The sequence below is a fragment of the Physeter macrocephalus genome, chromosome 21 (genome assembly GCF_002837175.3).
Source record: "Physeter macrocephalus isolate SW-GA chromosome 21, ASM283717v5, whole genome shotgun sequence".
Classification (NCBI taxonomy): Eukaryota; Metazoa; Chordata; class Mammalia; order Artiodactyla; family Physeteridae; genus Physeter; species Physeter macrocephalus.
In genome coordinates this window covers 8,561,424-8,580,112 of record NC_041234.1, presented here as the reverse complement: position 1 = coordinate 8,580,112, position 18,689 = coordinate 8,561,424, and the positions used below count along the sequence as shown (strand labels likewise).

Below are 18,689 nucleotides of genomic sequence, written 5' to 3'. Positions count from 1 at the left end.
TATATATGGGTCTTGTTTTTGTATCCATTCAGCAAGTCTGTGTCTTTCGGTTGGACTATTTAATCCATTCACGTTTAAGGTAATTATCAATATGTATGTTCCTATGACCATTTTCTTAATTGTTTTGGGTTTGTTTTTGTAGGTCCTTTTCTTCTCTTGTGTTTCCCACTTAGAGAAGTTCCTTTAACATTTGTTCTAGAGCTGGTTTGGTGGTGCTGAATTCTCTTGGCTTGTGCTTGTCTGTAACGCTTTTGATTTCTCCATCGAATCTGAATGAGATCCTTGCTGGGTAGAGTAATCTTGGTTTTAGGTTCTTCCCTTTCATCACTTTAAATATATTGTGCCACTCCCTTCTGGTTTGTAGAGTTTCTGCTGAGAAATCAGCTGTTAACCTTATGGGAGTTCCCTTGTATGTTGTCATTTTTCCATTGTTGCTTTCAATAATTTTTGTTTGTCTTTAATTTTTGTCAGTTTGATTACTCTGTCTCGGCATGTTTCTCCTTGGGTTTATCCTGTATGGGACTCTCTGAACTTCCTGGACTTGGGTTGCTATTTCCTTTCCCATGTTAGGGAAGTTTTTGACTATAATCTCTTTAGATATTTTCTCGGGTCCTTTCTCTCTCTCTTCTCCTTCCGGGACCCCTATAATGTGAATGTTGTCGCATTTAATGTTGTCCCAGAGGTCTCTTAGGCTGTCTTCATTTCTTTTCATTCTTTTTTCTTTATTCTGTTCTGTGGCAGTGAATTCCACTATTCTTTATTCCAGGTCACTTATCCATTCTTCTGCCTCAGTTATTTGGCTATTGATTCCTTGTAGTGTAGTTTGCATTTCAGGATGCACAGACTCAGCGGCCATGGCTCATGGGCCCAGCCACTCCGCGGCATGTGAGATCTTCCTGGACCGGGGCACGAACCAGTGTTCCCTGCATCGGCAGGCGGATTCTCAGTCACTGCGCCACCAGGGAAGCCCTCTTGCATCTTCTTGATCTTTGCCTCCATTCTTTTTCCGAGGTCCTGGATCATCTTTACTATCATTATTCTGAATTCTTTTTCTGGAAGGTTGCCTATCTCCACTTCATTTAGTTGTTTTTCTGGGGTTTTATCTTGTTCCTTCCTCTGGTACATAGCCCTCTGCCTTTTCATTTTGTCTGTCTTTCTGTGAATCTGTATGTATGTTATTAGTTAAGTTTAAGTTTAAAGATATTCTGATCACCATAATCGGGAGAGAGTATGCTCCACCACAGATTTCCCATTTCCAAACAATTCTGGTCATCTAATAGGTAACACTCTAGGGAAGAGTATCAGATCCTACCTACAGTTACAGCTCGTGGCTGCTAACAGAGCTTCAATGTGCTCAGTGCTTCCAGGAGTCAGTATACCCAACCCCAAAGAGAATGTAGGTAAGCCCTTGAACTAAACTTGCCTTATTTCTAGGACCAATCCAGCCCTAGTCAGGTAATCTGTGAATTAAAATCCATGGTGCCCAATCTATATGTGTTGTCTAACAGTGGCCTGGCTTCATGGTTTGTAGGCTCAGAAGGAAGTGGATGGAATTGGTTAGCTGGTAAGGGTGCCTCAGGATAATCCTGCAAGTTGCAGAAAAGCTGACCCTGAGCCGTCCTGTCAGGTTTTTAAAGGGAAGGAAAATGAAGAGCCGTGGTTAAAGCAGTTAGAATCCTCCCTGTATCTGCCTATCTCCATATGCAGTCTGGTTAAATTAATCTACTTTACCCTACAGTCTTCCAGGATGTTACCTTGAAAAACAACATTTAGAGAGTCAATAGAGGAAGGGCCATGGAAAGAAGACAGAGAGGTATTTCTCAAAAAGGTGGGAGGTCAGGGTTCAAGAGCAAAGCAATCACCTCGTTGGCAGGTACACTTACACAGGTTTTCCATATATGTATTTTTTTTTTTTAAAGAAGTCATCCAGTTTGCAGAACCAGTTTTCTTTGGAACATCTTTCTTTGGAAAATCTTTCTTCATTGGAAGATCTTTAGTGGCTCAGAAAAAAAGGGTTTTATTATTGAAATAGAATCTAGCAAATACCTCAAGCTGAGACATGTTAGAAATATCTGTACTTCCATCCAACTGTATAGCAAACCTCCCACACTGCATAATTTGTTCTAATGCTTGTTTCTTCCAGTCTTCAGCAATGTTTTCTATATGTCTTCCAAATATATTTGCTGACAAAGGAATGCATTTTTTTTAAGGAATGCATTTTTGTTTGACATCATTTTTTTTTCTACACATTAGAGCAGCTAGTTTTACTGTGACTTGAAGAGCAGGTGTTTCTGCAATGAGACTTTTGGTTTTTCTCTATTGAATTGTAGCAACTCGAAAAAGGCTTCTAAACATTTATCATTACATGGAACATTATTTTGTGAAGTACAGGATTGAGTATCACATCTTGAAATGTTGCTGAAAAAAATCAAAGAGATTTGTCTCATGTTCTGAATGCTTCATTTTTAAGTATCATGGTAATTACAATAGTTTCATACCATCATTAGCTAATATCTCAAGGTACAATATGGGCTCCAGGTGAAGTTTAATGCTAATAGCACATATTTCAAATAGTCTTCTTTGCGATCTTTTTGATTCAGCTGTCTTTTTGTCAAATCTAATGAGGCCATCATTGTTCACACCTGATAATGTGGCTGGTGCAGAACTTATACAAAGAGTAGAAGGGTCAGCTTGGCCACCTTTTTGGTGTTAGTTTGTGCTTATGGTATCTTTACTTTCCTATTTCATTGCAGGAAACGTTTTAAGCCACCTGCTGATCTTGTGAGCATTGGTTTAGTTAAAACTAGGTAATATAATCCGCAAAGGCACTCATATAGGCCCAGGTGAACTGTATTTTACTGCAGTAAGCCGAAAGTAAATGAAAATATCAGGGGACCCAGGCCACCATTCTCTGTTGTAACGACTTGCATTCTTCCTTTGGAGCACCTTGTAGACTTTATGTTGACAGAGATGGGGCACCAGGGTAATTTTGGAAATTATAGTTGGTTGTTAGTAATCCTTCCTTTCTTGTTTTTTAACATGAAAAAATAAATTTAGACACAAGTGTTGCTCTCTAATGGATTGTTTTGCGCATCCCACGTTAGAAAACCCCGGTCTCCATATTTTAAATCTTGCCCTTGGATCCATCCATGAGTGAGAGAATTGCATTCTCATACTGCATGTTTGACCCCTTGTAGAAATGCTTTTTTGAACTGCTTTTTGGTTCTGGGGCTCTGCCTTACAGGGAGGGTGCTACAGAGACAAACATAAAAAACAGGATTGTCTTTATCAGGAGGATGTCGTTGAATATGTTGGTGTCGCTATGGCATCACCCAACATGCCCTTTATAAAGGCACCATGGGAGGAATTTCAATAAAAACTTGGCATCAGGAAATGCTGTGCTTCTCCTCAGTGTCTCTTTTGGGTTTTGCCTAAAGAGAATATTAACTTTGTCTTCTTCTTTGCTTTGACTGCTGGGAGCTTAAAGCCATTTTTGTGCCCTGCCCCCTGAAATGTAGAGGACCATGATAGACATTCCTGTGTGCTCATTTCACCCTGGGCCTTTTTTCAAAACCCCTGTTTCCATCCTCACCCACATGTTGCAACTATTATTTTAAACTTCCATTATTTTATTTTATTTTTTATTTTTTATGATGGCTTTTATTGTTAAATTATCTTTATCTTTCTTTCTTTCTTTTTTTTTTTTAAAAATTTCTCGGCAACACTGCACGGCATGCGGAATCTTAGTTCCCCCGACCAGGGATCACATCCGCACCCCTGCAGTAGAAGCATGGAGTCTTAACCACTGGACCACCAGGGAAGTCCCAACTTTCATTTTTTTAAAAGTCACCTCAAGTCCTATGAGGAAGGAGATGGAGATGAATAAGAAATAAGATTATTATTGGTACTCATTGTAAACACCTTGAGCTCAATTACCTAAGAAAAAATTAATTTAGTGTATGGAATTTTTATCTCTAGGTAAAGGTGATTATTTTCTATTGTGCGTAGCATCTATGCATTTCTTAATTTTAAGAAGTCATTAATTGTAAGACACGCTTCCCTTTCAGAGGTCTTAAAGTGTCATAAAATGGCCAACATGGATTTTAAGTCATTTATTGCAAGACCTCTTCTAATCTCAGACATGTTCAAATGGGGGGCAAAATGTACATTTTAGAATCAATGCAACGTGGTATTATTTGTAGTACTAAGAGTCTTCCAGCTCTTTGAAATCCACTGCTGTAGGGTTTGGAAGGTGGGCACGTGGGGGGAGTTACGGATTATGGATGGTCAGTGTTTTAAGTGTATAATAAAATTCATAATAAAATTCTGATCCCTGATTGCTGGAAGGGCAGTAATTACTAGCCTGACCTAGATGTGGGTGTTTACACATTGTTTTAAAAGATGGAATTCTTGTAAGGGGATTCTAGATAAAGTTGGAAAATGTGTTTTTTTAAAAGATATTTAAGATAGTTTTTAAACTACTATTGTTTTGCTTTTAACTAACTTCAAAATACTTATTCTCAATAATAGAAGAATGAGCAAAGGACAGACTATTCTCAGAGGAAAGTACAAATGACTAATAAACATTTGAAAAATGTTCACTCTTTCTTGTAATCAAAATAATTCAAGTTGAAACAGCGTGATGCCCTTTAAAAAGAATTTGCTTTTACTTATTTATTTGTGACTGCGTTGGGTCTTCGTTGCTGCGCGCGGGCTTTCTCTAGTTGCGGTGAGTGGGGGCTACTCTTTGTTGAGGTGCGCGGGCTTCTCACTGCGGTGGCTTCTCGTTGCGGAGCATGGGCTCTAGGCATAAAGGCTTCAGTAATTGTGGCTCGTGGGCTCAGTAGTTGTGGCCCGTGGGCTCTAGAGCGCAGGCTCAGTAGTGGTGGTGCACAGGCTTAGTTGCTCCGCGGCATGTGGGATCTTCCCCGACCAGGGCTCAAACCCGTGTCCCCTGCATTGGCAGGTGGCTTCTTAACCACTGAGCCACCAGGGAAGCCCGGGATGCCATTTTTGATCTATAAAATTGACAAAGATAATAAAGCCAGTGAGATGGCAGCAAGATAGGTGCCTTCATACACTGTTATGTGAGTATAAGTGATGCAGCTTTTGGAGAAGGTAATTTGCCCATATATGTTAAAGTGTTCTTTAAATATTCATCTTTAAAATGTTCATACCCCTGATCTAAGTAATTCAACTCCTATCCTAAGGAAATAATCAGAGGTTCAAAATTATGTCCGGAAAGTTATTTCTATTAGTAAAATATAAGCAGCTTAATATTCAACAACAGAGAAATACTTAAAGAAACTATGGTTTTTCTATTGGTGGAGCATTTTATAGCTATTAAAATTAGTGAGAGGGCTTCCCTGGTGGCGCAGTCATTGAGAGTCTGCCTACTGATGCAGGGGACGCGGGTTCGTGCCCCGGTGCGGGAGGATCCCGCATGCCGCGGAGCGGCTGGGCCCGTGAGCCATGGCCGCTGAGCCTGCGCGTCGGGAGCCTGTGCTCCGCAACGCGAGAGGCCACAGCAGTGAGAGGCCCGCGTACTGCAAAAAAAAAAAAAAAAAAAAAAAGTCTATTAATAAAAAAAATAATGAAGTTGAATACTATTTAAATGATATGATAAAATAATCATAATGTATTGAGTGAAAAAAACTGTCCATGCAGTAAGATTCCAAAGTTGTTAAAATGTATATATAACCTATCAGAAAGCTTGAAAAAGAAATGTAGAAAATGTTAACAATGATTGTATTTGGCAAACAGAATTCTTACAAGTTTTGCCTTCCTCTCTTTCTCTTCTCAAGTTCCTAGTAGTACATATCATGATGATAAGAAAAGTTATGGAACATTGATAAGTGTATTTATTTTTTTATTATGTGAGTTTAATCTTTATCAGTAATCTTCATTCATAATCATTCTCTCTCCGGTTCTTTTATCAATAATCATTCTCTCTCCAGTGACTTTAAATTCCCCCATTCAACACATATTTATTGAGGACATTTTATACACCAGGTACTGCCTTAGGAAGTAGGGATATAGTAGTGAGTAGAGCAGACTTAGTCCCTGTTTCTTGGAGTTTCCATAGTAGTTGGGGGAGACAGGCCATAAATATACATTGTTTCCTCATCTGCCCACCAGGACCTCTCTTCAACCTGCACTCACCCCCTTAGGTGAATTAATGAATCTAGTCTAGTGGTTTTAAATATCGTTTATATTCTGATTGCTTCTTAACCTGTATTGCTAGCTTAGTCCTCTGTCCCAGACTCCAGACTTGTACAACCAACTGCCTACCTGACATCTCCACTTGGAGATCTAATAGGCATGTCAAATAAAATGTGTGAAATTTTTTTCTTCCAGTTTTATTGAGATATACTTGACATATACACTATAAGTTTAAGGTGTACAGCATAATGATTTGACTTACATACGTTATGAAATGATTATCACAATAGGTTTAGTGAACATTTGTCATCTCCTATAGATAGATACAAAATTAAAGAAATAGAAAAAGTTTTTCCTTGTGTTGAAAACTCCTAGGATTTACTCTCCTAACTTTCATATATAACATACAGCAGTGTTAATTATATTTATCATGTTGTACATTACATCCCTAATACTTACTTATCTTATAACTGGAAGTTTGTACCTTTTGACCCCCTTCATCCGATTTCCCCCTCCACCACCGCTGGTAACACCAAATCTGATCTCTTTTTCTATGAGTTTGTTTATTTGTTTTTGAAGGATAATTGACCTACAACACTATGTTCCTGTTACACAATGAAGTGATTTGATATCTCTATACATTTCAGAATGATCACCACTGTCTAGTTATGGTATGTCAACATAGAAAGATATTGCAGTTATTAACTGTATTCCCCACACTGTACATTTCATATCCATGACTCATTTATTTTGCAACTGGAAGTTTGTACCTCTTAATCTCCCTCACCTATTTCTTTCCTCCCCTCACACCCCTCTCCTTTGGCAAGCACCTGTTTGTTCTGTGTATCTATAACTCTGTTTTGTTATGTTTGTTCATTTCTTTTTAAAATTCCATTTATAAGTGAAATCATACAGTATTTGTCTTTTCCTGTCTGACTTATTTCACTTAGCATAAAACCTTCTACATCCATCCATGTTGTTGCAGATGGCAAGATTTCCTTCTTTTTTTTAATGACTGAGTAATATTCCGTTGTGCACACGCGCGCGTGTATGTATACACATGTGTATATATGTATACACACGTATATTTATATTATATATATTTACATGTATACATACATACCACATCTTCTTTATCCATTCATCTATTGATGGTCCCTTAGGTTGCTTATGTATCTTGGGTATTGTAAATAAGGCTGCAGTGAGCATAGGGGTCCGTATATCTTTTCTCATTAGTTTTTGTTTTCTTTGAATATATACCCAGAAGTGGAACTGCTGGATCATATAGTAGTTCTATTTTTAATTTTGTGAGGAACCCCCATACTGTTTTCCATAGTGGCTACACCAACTTACATTCCCACCAACAGTACACAAGCATTCCCTTTCTCCACATTTTTGCCAACGCATGTTTTTTCTTTTTATTTTGATGATAGCCATTCTGACAGGTGTGAGGTGCTGTCTCATTGTGGTTTTGATGTGCATTTTCCTAATGATTAGAGATGCTGAGCATCTTTTTATGTGCCTGTTGGCCATCTGAATGTCTTCTTTGGAAAAATGTCTATTTGGATCCTCTGCCCATTTTTTAATTGGGTTGTTTGTTCTTTTGATGTTGAGTTGTATGAGTTCTTTGTGTATTTTGGATATTAACCCCTTATTTGATATATCATTTGCAAATATCTTCTCCCATTCAGTAGGTGATCTTTTCATTTTGTTGATAGTTTCCCTCATTGTGCAAAAGCTGTTTAGTGTGATGTCGTCCCATTTGTTTATTTTTGCTTTTGTTTCCCTTGCCTGAGAAGACATATCCCCCCACCCCAAATACTACTAAGATCCGTGTCAAAGAGCGTACTGCCTGTGTTTTCTAGTACAAGTCTTATGGTTTCATGTCTTATATTTAAGACTTTAATCCATTTTGAATTTATTTTTCTGTATGGTGTGAGAGAGTAGTCCAGTTTGATTCTTTTGCATGTAGCTGTCCAGTTTTTCCATTATTGTTTATTAAAGATGTTGTCTTTTCCCCATTGTATATTCTTGCCTCATTTGTTGTAGATTAAACAAATCTATACAAAAGAGTAGGTTCAAAAATGGAATTGTTGATCTCCCCATCCTGTCCCTCCCACCCTCAAACCTACGCTTCCAGTGTCCTCCTCATCGTAGGGAATGGCAACGCCATCTTTTCAGTTCTGCAGGCCAGTGACTTTGGCGTTATCCTGTCTCCTCTCATTCTTTCACACTCTACATCCAATCAATTCCAAATTTTATTTATTGAGAATCTATCCAGAATCTGACCACTTCTTACCACTTCTACTGCCATCCCTCACCCTGGCCCCAGCCTCCATCTACTCTTGCCTGGTTATGATACCAGATGTCTCAGGGGTTTTCTTGCTTTTACCTTTGACGACTTGTAGTTTGTGCTCAATATAGCAGCCCGGTGGTCCTATTAAAACTAATTAGATCATATCACTCTCTGTTCAAAACTTGCTAATGGTTCCCATCTCCTCAGAGTGAAAGCCAGTCTTTATAGCATCCTAAAAACCCCACACCGCTGGGTGCCTTCCATCGCCTTCCTTCAGCCTCACCTCTCTGGCTGTATTTCCTACTGCTTTTCTTTTTTACTCACTTCCTCCAGGCATACTGGCCTTCTTGTTATTCCTGGTAGAAGCCAGGCATGCTCCTGCCTCAGGGCCTTTGCACTTGCTGTTTTCTCTGCCTGGAGTGTTCTTTTACCACATGGCTCAATTGATCCTTTATATATTTACACATATATCAACTTCCTTAACTATCCTATTTACAGTTATACCCCCTAACTCCCTTTCTCCCTTCATTGCCTTATTTTTTTCCTATAACACTTATCTTCTTTTAACATACTACACATTTTACAATCTTTTTTTGTTGTTTATCATCTTTAAGCATCACAAGGGCAGGATTTTTTTCTGTTTTTTTTTTTTCTGTTTTGTTCTCCTATGTATCCTCAGAACCTAAAATAATGCCTGGAATACAGCAAGAACTCAAGTAGTGTTTGTTGGAAAAATAAATGATGGGTGGATACTATGAAGACAATTTATTTTTTATTATTATTTTTAAAATTTATTTATTTTAGGCTGCGCTGGGTCTTCATCGGTGCATGCCAGCTTTCTCAAGTTGCAACGAGCAGGGGCTCCTCTTCGTTGCAGTGTGCTGGCTTGTCATTGTGGTAGCTTTTCTTGTTGCGGAGTCTGGGCTCTAGGCACGCAGGCTTCAGTAGTTGTGGCACATGGGCTCAGTAGTTGTAGCGCACGGGCTTAGTTGCTACACGGCGTGTGGGATCTTCCCAGACGAGGGCTCGAACCTGTGTCCCCTGCATTGGCAGGCAGATTCTTAACCACTGTGCCACCAGGGAAGCCTGAAGACAACTTAAATGGTTTTTAAAAGCTCAAATGAGTTTTAAACATTCCACATACCTGGGAATAATGTCATTTAACAGTGAGTTTATGGATAATACTTGTTATTTTTTAAAGTACTCATTTCCTGTTAAATAGCTTTCCCCCCATTACATTCAAGTCACTTGATCCTTGGTTAAATTTCCTGCATCTCTGAATTCACAGGGTAGGAGATATTTCTTTAAATTTATTTTTAAATTAGACACATTGTATGAATGTGTTCTCATGGTAAAAAGTAAACAAAATAAGAGATATATACAGAGTAAACAATGAAAACATTCTTTCATCTGTTCTTGTGATGCTGTCTTCTTCCCCAGAGGTAACTCCAGTTAAAAATTTGTTGTGTATTTTTCTAGGCCAGTGCTGCCCAATAGAACTTTCTGTGATGATTGGAATGTTCTATATCTGTGATAATACAGTAGCCACTAGCCAAACGTGGTTATTGAGCATTTGAAATGTGGCTAGTGGGACTGAGAAACTGACTTGTTTCATATAAATTTAATCAATCATAACTTGAATTTAAATTGCTACATACAGTTAATGCTAGGCATTGGACAGCACAGTTCTAAACTGTTTCTACACAATTACCTAGTTCTCTCTCTCTTTATCCATAAATGACATCATACTATATAACATGTATACACAGTAGACATATTGTTTTGTGACTTGCTTTCTGCATTGAACAAAATGTCTTCAAAATCGTTCCCTGTCTGTGCAGATGTATCTGTCTTGCTGTTTTTAATGGTGCCTATTACTTCATAATATGTGCGTACCATACTTAGCTAAATGAAAAATGGATATTTCTTGGTGCTGAGCCGTGTACTGGGTCTCCTTTTCCTCTGCTCCACTGGCATCTGTCGAGGCTTTGCACCACCTGCCTGATCTGAGATTCTACGTCGTCAATAACACAGTCCAAGACTCCAGTGATTCATATGTGTTGGGCCTCTGGTCAACTCTAAGACCTACTTTTTCTTTCCTCTCTGTTTTCAAAAGACTAATATTCTGATCCCAAATAAAATCAGGCCTTAAAAAATATATATTCAGTGACGGATAAATACAGACCTGACAGCATGAGACTGAGGGAAGAGTTTTGTGCCATCTTTTTGTGTTTCTGATTTTGCAGTTCTAAAGCTGGCCCGTCCTGAAGCAAAAGCCCTCCGTGGGGGAAGTAGATTCTTTCCGAAGTCCTGCTCTTGTCTCTTGCATATCCTGACTAAAATGTTCTGTCGTAAAAGTCTTTCCAGCTGGAAGACATTCTTGAGACAGTTATGGCTTTATTAACTATGGGTAATTCACTTTTCAATTGATTTCTGTGCTTCTAACATGCCTCATCACTATTTGCTAGCTAAATTTATTGAGCCTGGCCTCAGACTATTATATGTACTCTATCAGTCAAGTCCTTGTCGAGACATAGACGGCCTTCTCTAAAGGGGAAATTTGAAGAGAGGTTAACAAAGGGACCATTTACAAAGGCATGGGCAGAGTTTAAGGAAACGTCAAGGCATAGTATGGTACCTGAGGCCTAGGGACACTTGGGGGTTGCCACTCCTAGGCATGAAGGGGCAGGGGGAGAATGTGGTTACCAAAACCTCATGGAGCTGTGGCTTCCTATCAGGGAGGATGCCAGGGAGATGAGTATCCTGAGCTCATTCTTGTCCTACCCTCCAGCGTTTTGCATGCTTCCCACGGACCCAACCCAACTGGAAGCGGGAAGGCAAGGGAACTTATTGGTGCAGTCCATACAGAAAGCCATACAGAGAGGAGTAGATAAGGGGAGGAAAAAGTAGATTCTGGAGAGGCAGAAGGTAGATATTAATCACACATATGTCATTTCATTTACTCCTCACAGCAGCTTCATGAGATAGATCATTTTATTATCGTCCTTTTATAGATGAGGATACTGAAGGTTAGAGAGGTTAAGAACCAGCAGTTTTCTAAAACTCAAATTTAGAAAATTAAATGGCTGGAGCTTCCCTGGTGGCGCAGTAGTTAAGAATCCACCTGCCAATGCAGGGGACATGGGTTCCAGCCCTGGTCCGGGAAGATCCCACATGCCGCAGAGCAACTAAGCCTGTGCGCCACAACTACGGATCCTGTGCTCTAGGCCCGGGAGTCACAACTACGGAACTCACATGCTACAACTACTGAAGCCTGCGCGCCTAGAGCCCGTGCTCTGCAACAAGAGAAACCACCGCAATGAGAAGGCTGCACACTGCAACGAAGAGCCTGTGCGCCACAACTACTGATCCTGTGCTCTAGGCCCGGGAGTCACAACTACGGAACTCACATGCTACAACTACTGAAGCCTGCGCGCCTAGAGCCCGTGCTCTGCAACAAGAGAAACCACCGCAATGAGAAGGCTGCACACTGCAACGAAGAGTCGCCCCCGCTTGCCGCAACTAGAGAAAGCCTGCACGCAGCAATGAAGACCCAACGCAGCCAAAAATAAATAAATAAATAAATATTTAAAAAATTATGTTTAAAAAATCAAATGGCCATTGATTTATGGAAGTAGGATTTGAACTCAGGCCTGTCTGACTGGAGAGCCTCACTGTAATTGAAAAGAGCTTAGCTTTGGGGCTTTGCTGGTGATGCAGTGGTTAAGAATCCTCCTGTCAATGCAGGGGACATGGGTTGGAGCCTGGTCCGGGAGGATCCTACATGCCGTGGAGCAACTAAGCCCATGCGCCACAACTACTGAGCTTGTGCTCTAGAGCCCGCGAGCCACAACTACTGAGCCCATATGCTGTAACTACCGAAGCCCGCATGCCTAGAGCCCGTGCTCTGCAACAAGAGAAGCCACCACGATGCGAAGCCCGCGTGCCACAACTAGAGAAAGCCCGTGCGCAGCAACAAAGACCCAACTCAGCCATAAATAAATAAGTAAATAACTTAGCTTAAACAAGCAACTCTGCAGTTGGCCTGTCACCATCAGCAGTAGTATGCTAAGTTCTGATTGGTTGATTAGCTTGCTGTCTGATTGATCCAGTCGTCAGTCAGGGATGCCTATTGCATAAATAGAGGTTCTGCCGACCAGTTTTGCACTCGAGTCATGTTTATATAGTGCCTAATACCTTTTGTTTTAAGTAAATATTTGACAATGTCCAGTTGAACATATTCTGCAAATGAAATGCCCAGTATCTAATCTTCTCCCTTTAAAAGCTCAACGGGTATATGGCTTTGGTATGGTACTACCATGTCGTTTACATAACCAGAACTTGCGTGACAAATGGGCAACATGTTCACATGCAATGACTGGGTGTTGTGAACTCTTAAATTAGGTAGAAAGAAGTTTTATTGCAGTCTAGCTCCAAGTGTGTGGCCTGGCAAGGGCTTTGTACATGTGAAGTCCAGGGCTCTGGGCCAGGGCTTATTTTTTGGCTGCGCCCTGTAGCATGTGGGATCTTAGTTCCCCAACTAGGGATTGAACCTGTGCCTCCTGCACTGGGAGCGCTGAGTCTTAACCACTGGACCGCCAGGGAAGTCCCGGCTAGGGCTTCTTAACCCTTTAAAATCCTCACTCTCTTCTAGTAAACATAAAAATTTCATGGGCCTCTCTGTCCCCAAATTTGGAATATGGCTTCCTAGGGGGGCATAGTCTATCCTCTGATGATCTCTACCAGTCAAGAGGCTTAATTTCTATGACCTGTAGGTTGAAAAGGGTAGAGTTTTTTCCCCATAGATAAAATTACTAAAAATTGAATATGCCTTTTTAAACTAATACCTCCTCCCATTCTAAACAGGCCACCTTTCGCCTTTGAGGATTGCTGCCCCAGAGCCAATTCTGTTTTTCCCTTTCTTATTTCCTTCCCTGACTTATCCACCCTACAAACATCTAGCATCATATGAAACACATAGCATGTGCTGGTAAACACTCGACTGTGTGATCTGGTGATTTGGAGTCTAAGTTGAGGCTTGTTTATATGTAAGTCATCTGACCTACTTCACTAAGTCTGAGTAAAAATATGGTCCCATGCTTTTGTTTTTTCAATTAATTGTTTGGCCCCCTCACTTTTCTAATTAGCAGGAAGTGCAGCATCTCCTTTTTGAGGCCCCTTTATCCTAATTGTCTAGGAATCCTAGTGTGTCCTCAGTTCAAAGGAAGCCAAAAAGGTAACTGAGCCTGAGGGATCTACCACTGCTGTTGCTTCTTGCTGCCACTTGGTGTCACTGTTGAAGACAGGTCCTTTACAGTTCAGTGGAGGCAGTACCTGCCTCGCAGAGTTGTGGTATAAATTAAATGAGCTAATACATTTGATAGCATATAGACGGATTCATGGCACTAAATAGGCACTTAAAGATTTTTACGTTATGTTATTGGGCCTCAGTTTTATGTCTTATGTAGGGCCTAGGCGAGAGGATCCCTGCAACCATTCCAGCTCTGGCAAACGGTGAGGAATAAATGAGGGCCTGGGTCTCCTGAAGGCTGGTATAGAGCCTGGAGGCCAGGTTGGACCAGTCCCTGTCCCTCTCTGGAGCCTCTGGCTCTCTTAATCCCATTTTGCCCTGAGGTTGGTCTGTCCTTTGTAGGTGGAGGAGACAACTTGGTAGCATAGAATTCCTTCTAAATCAAATGATTTGCTCTGGCTCAGAGGAGGAGGAGTACTGGGATGTTTAGGCTGAAAAAATACTGTCTCCAATCACAGGGCTGGTTGATGGTAGCTGGGCCTTAACCAAAGTCTTCCTGAATGCAGAGCTTGAATCTCAGCTCAGGAAGTATTCTGCCTCATTATGGAAGGCATTGTTCTAGAGAACAAGGCTGTGACTCATTTATTTTTACATTCTCCCCATTCTAAGCACAGTGCCTTGTACATAACAAGAAATACCCCTTCTCCATGTCAACTGCTCTTAATGATACAGACTCACAAGGACACTTAGGAATACTCTCTGCTTTCCATCTCTTTGCTTCTCCCATTTTCCTACTTCTAGGCCACAATAATTAAGAAGAAAATGCACAGTGCATATAAACCTTTTTTCACCTTTGAGTAACTACTGTTGCTTTACAACTTTAATTACCAGATTTCACACTCCCTAGAATACAGCTTTCTTGGAAAATGGCAACACCTTATATCTTTAATAAAGTTTGTGACTAGCACATAAAAGGTGTCCAATTAGTAATTTATTTCAGGTCCTGTGAAAAAGAGTCACTGTCCACATAGATTAAAGGTTAATCAGTCATTAATATAAGCTAACCCCATCTGCCAATTCATTTACCTATTTGGGTTGTGTCCTAAAAGTTCAATCAAGAGTCAGTTTGCTTGTTTCAATGGGGAACTACACAATAGATATAATTATCATAATATATAGTACTATATATTATGACATATAATAATGAACACTAATAGAAGCACTAAACATTGCTCCAGGTCATTGAGTACCAGCTACTTTACATACATGATCCCTATTTTCCACAACAACCCTACAAGATAGGTACCGATTTTACAGATAAAACTGAGTTTCAACTAAGTTGAGGAGCTTCCTTTCAAGAACACACAAAGTCAGATACATTTCTTGCCCCAAAGGCAGCCCCTGCTAAAGAGGCAGTGACAGGCCACCCATGACCTTCCTTGCCACTCCTCCTCCCTTCACCAGCTACAGCTGGTGGGCCCCAGGTGGCACCTGACTCAGTGCCAGCCAGTCCTGGTTGTGGCCTGGTTTGAAAAGATGAGCTTGGCCAATCTGATCTTCCTTTAGGAATTTGAATTGGAAAACATGGAAAGAAGCAGAAAGTTGGTAGGAGCAGGAACTGGGGCTGAAAGGCTCAACCCAAAGTTGCTGAATGAAGCTTGGGAAGGGAGGCTGGGGAAGCTGTAATGGGCCATATTCAAGCTGAAGTTTATCAGGGAGGAGAAGGCAGAGACTTTAACGTGGTAGAAGGACATAGAGTAATCAGAGCGGGAGCAGCCAGGTTGACGCAAAGCGCTCTGGGGCTAATCCGCTGCCCCTTTCCTCCTTTTATTCCCACAGTTTCTGTGCCAGGGTAGCCATAAAATAATCTTACATCTCTTGAGCTACGTTTAGTATCAGTTCCTTTCTTTTAAAAAAAATTTGATTTATTTTTAAATTTCTTTCTTCTACCTTCTACTTATTTTATTTTATTTTTATTTTTTGGCCATGCCACACAGCATGTGGGATCTTAGTTCCCCAACCAGGGATTGAATCTGCGCCCCCTGCATTGGAAGGGTGGAGTCTTAACCACTGGACCGCCAGGGAAGTCCCTAGTATCAGTTCCTTTCAACTAGGAGAGCCAAATTAGAACACACAGGCTTTAAGTGCTGGAAAGAGAATTTGAACCCCCATTTTGTGGCTACAGAGCCTCTGGTCTTCTGACCGCACCTGAACCCCTTTGTTACATCACAAACACTGCTCTAGCCCATCATGGCCCACAAGGTCACCTTACAGTAGGTGAAAGAGAACCAATAACAGACTCAGATTTCCAGAATCCATGTCTCAAGTCTTGGTTTGCTTTCAGAGTCCCGAATGGAATGGTGCGGCTTAACAAAGTCTCAGGCAACTGGGAGGTCTCCGAAGAACTCTGGGGCAGGACTCCAGCTCCCAGGGTGGAAGGTGCTACAGTGGGGAGAGGGTGGGTACAGGGCAGGATGGCTTCTTGGCAGGGCAGAGGAGAATAGGGGCTACTCCAGGGTAGGGACTGGTCTTATCCGTGCTTCTATCCCCAGTTCTAAGATAGTGCCTGACATATATTTGAATGAGTGAATGACTGAGTGAGTGAATGAGTGAATGAGTCAATGAATGGCAGAAGTGGGCCACAGCCCCCCCGTCACATATGTGGATCATTCTTCAGTCGAGTCTTCCCAAGTTAAGGAACACCTGTGTCTATCTCTAAGAAATAATTCATGCAACAATATGAGTATGCATGCAACAGTATGTTCACAGTGACTCGTCACCTTCAGCTTTAAAAATATTAAAGATGATGTAGCGATGACCACGGTAAGGACATGGTTCAAAGACTACAAATAGATTTCGGGATTGCATTTGCCCTGTTTACAAAAATACTGCTCGCTTTGTCTTCCTCTGTCTAGAGAGAGTGAGGTTTTCATTTTAAGAGGCTGACTCAAAAATGCAGAGCCACTTCCTGGGCAAACTTCCAAGTGACTACATCTCCCTGACAGCGCTCCCCAGAGCCCCAGCGCAAGCTGCCTGGGGCGGGGCCTCCAGCCGTTGGTGGCTGTGGGAGCTACCAGAGGAGCAGTTATCTGCAGCCCGCCAGAAATGCTGTGCTTTTAGGCACCCCCCCACCACCGGGCACAGATAACGGCTTTGGCCTTTGCGCTAAGGAGACGTCAGAGTTTGTGATTGGCCAGGCCGCTGTGTGTGAAATACAGATGTCTGCCACACTCCTGACTATGGCATTCCTTCCAGCCGAGTACCCCCGGGTGTGGGTAAGTCTGAATGTTTGAAGTCTGCCCTCGTTGTCGGTGAAATGCTCAAAGCTGAGCATTGTGACTTTCCAGGGGCATGACTTAGCATATTTCTTAATCCTGCTAAGCCTCAGTTTCCTTTTCTGTGATATAGAGATGGTATTATCCTGCACTGTAGAAGGATAGAATGCCTATAGGAGGAGAGCAGTAGCTAGCCATCGTGGGACCTGGGAGAGAGAACGTGTCCAGAGCACCACATCTGGTACCTGGCAGATAGTACACACTGAAGAGCTCTTATTTCTGAAGCATCATTCAAAAAAAAAGGTTTCGGTGACAGCGTCCGTTTTTATTTCTAACAGTACAATATTTCTCCAAAAGACTCAGCAGATATCTTCTACTTAATCACATGCGTGTAGCCAACAGAAATAAAACTTCAGGGGAAGTTAGTGCCAAAGGAAAGTTTGTCAGACTATATTCCCTTTCTCTTTTTCCCTTCTAGACCCTGACTGCACCTGCCCCATTTGCAGATGAAACCAGCTGCCAGTGCCAAGCACCCCATGAGAAACTGACCATTGCTCAGGCCCGCTTAGGAACACCAGGTGAGGCTATACTTTTTGTTCTCCGGACGGGCCCTGTCCTGACTTCTCAAGTGGCAGAAAGGCCATCATTATTTGAGCAGCACTGGCTTTGAATTGGAGAGATGAATTTAGAGATGACAGCACAGTGCCAGAAGGGTAAACACCGACGGCGATAAACTAGACCAAGCAAAGTAGCCAAGGGAAAGCTGCCGTGGGATACAGGAGTTGGAGCCCAAGCGCTGCCATTTAGTCATTGTACTGCCTTGAGCGAGTCATGAGAACAATCTGAATCTGTTTCCTCGTGTGCAAACAGGGCCAATGGTACCTGCTTCACAAGGTTTTTGTGACAACTAGATTGCGTTAAAAATACCATAGCATTTTTTTAAACTGTGAAGTCGTAGACAAACCCATGCTACTATAATTATTATCATTCTTAAAAATCTGTGTTTTTTTTTAACATCTTTATTGGAGTATAATTGCTTTACAGTGTTGTGTTAGCTTCTGCTGTATAACAAAGTGAGTCAGCTCTATGCATACATATATGCCCATATCCCCTCCCTCTTGTGTCTCCCTCCCACCCTCCCTATCCCACCCCTCTAGGTGGTCGAAAAGCACTGAGCTGATCTCCCTGTGCTATGCAGCTGCTTCCCACTAGCTGTCTGTTTTACATTTGGTAGTGTATATATGTCAATGCTACTCTCTTACTTCGTCCCAGTTTACCCTTCCCCTTCCCCGTGTCCTCAAGTCCATTCTCTATGTCTGTGTCTTTATTCCTGTCCTTCCCCTAGGCTCATTAGAACCACTTTTTTTTTAGATTCCATGTATGTGTGTTAGCATACGGTATTTGTTTTTCTTTTTCTGACTTACTTCACTCCGTACGACAGACTCTAGGTCCACACACCTCACTACAAATAACTCAATTGCATTTCTTCTTAAGGCTGAGTAATATTCCATTGTATATATGTGCCACATCTTCTTTATCCACTCATCTGTCAATGGACACTTAAGTTGCTTCCATGTCCTGGCTACTGTAAATAGTGCTGCAATGAACACTGTGGTACGTGACTCTTTTTGAATTATGGTTTTCTCAGGGTATATGCCCAGTAGTGGGATTGCTGGGTCATATGGTCATTCTATTTTTAGTTTTT

General features: G+C 41.4%; 1 protein-coding gene across 4 annotated transcripts in view; it reads left to right on the top strand.

Annotated features, from left to right (window-relative positions):
- Window positions 1-18,689, top strand: part of PCYT1B (phosphate cytidylyltransferase 1B, choline) — a 122,802-nt gene that overhangs the window by 15,697 nt on the left and 88,416 nt on the right. For 3 of the 4 annotated variants that reach the window (XM_055081882.1, XM_055081880.1, XM_055081881.1), the window contains exon 2: window positions 17,463-17,562. In XM_055081882.1, coding sequence (XP_054937857.1) covers window positions 17,463-17,562 — 100 coding nt within the window. Of the gene's footprint in view, window positions 1-16,869; window positions 16,985-17,462; window positions 17,563-18,689 lie in introns of those variants that run through there. The other variant, XM_024115243.2, reaches the window with a different exon arrangement.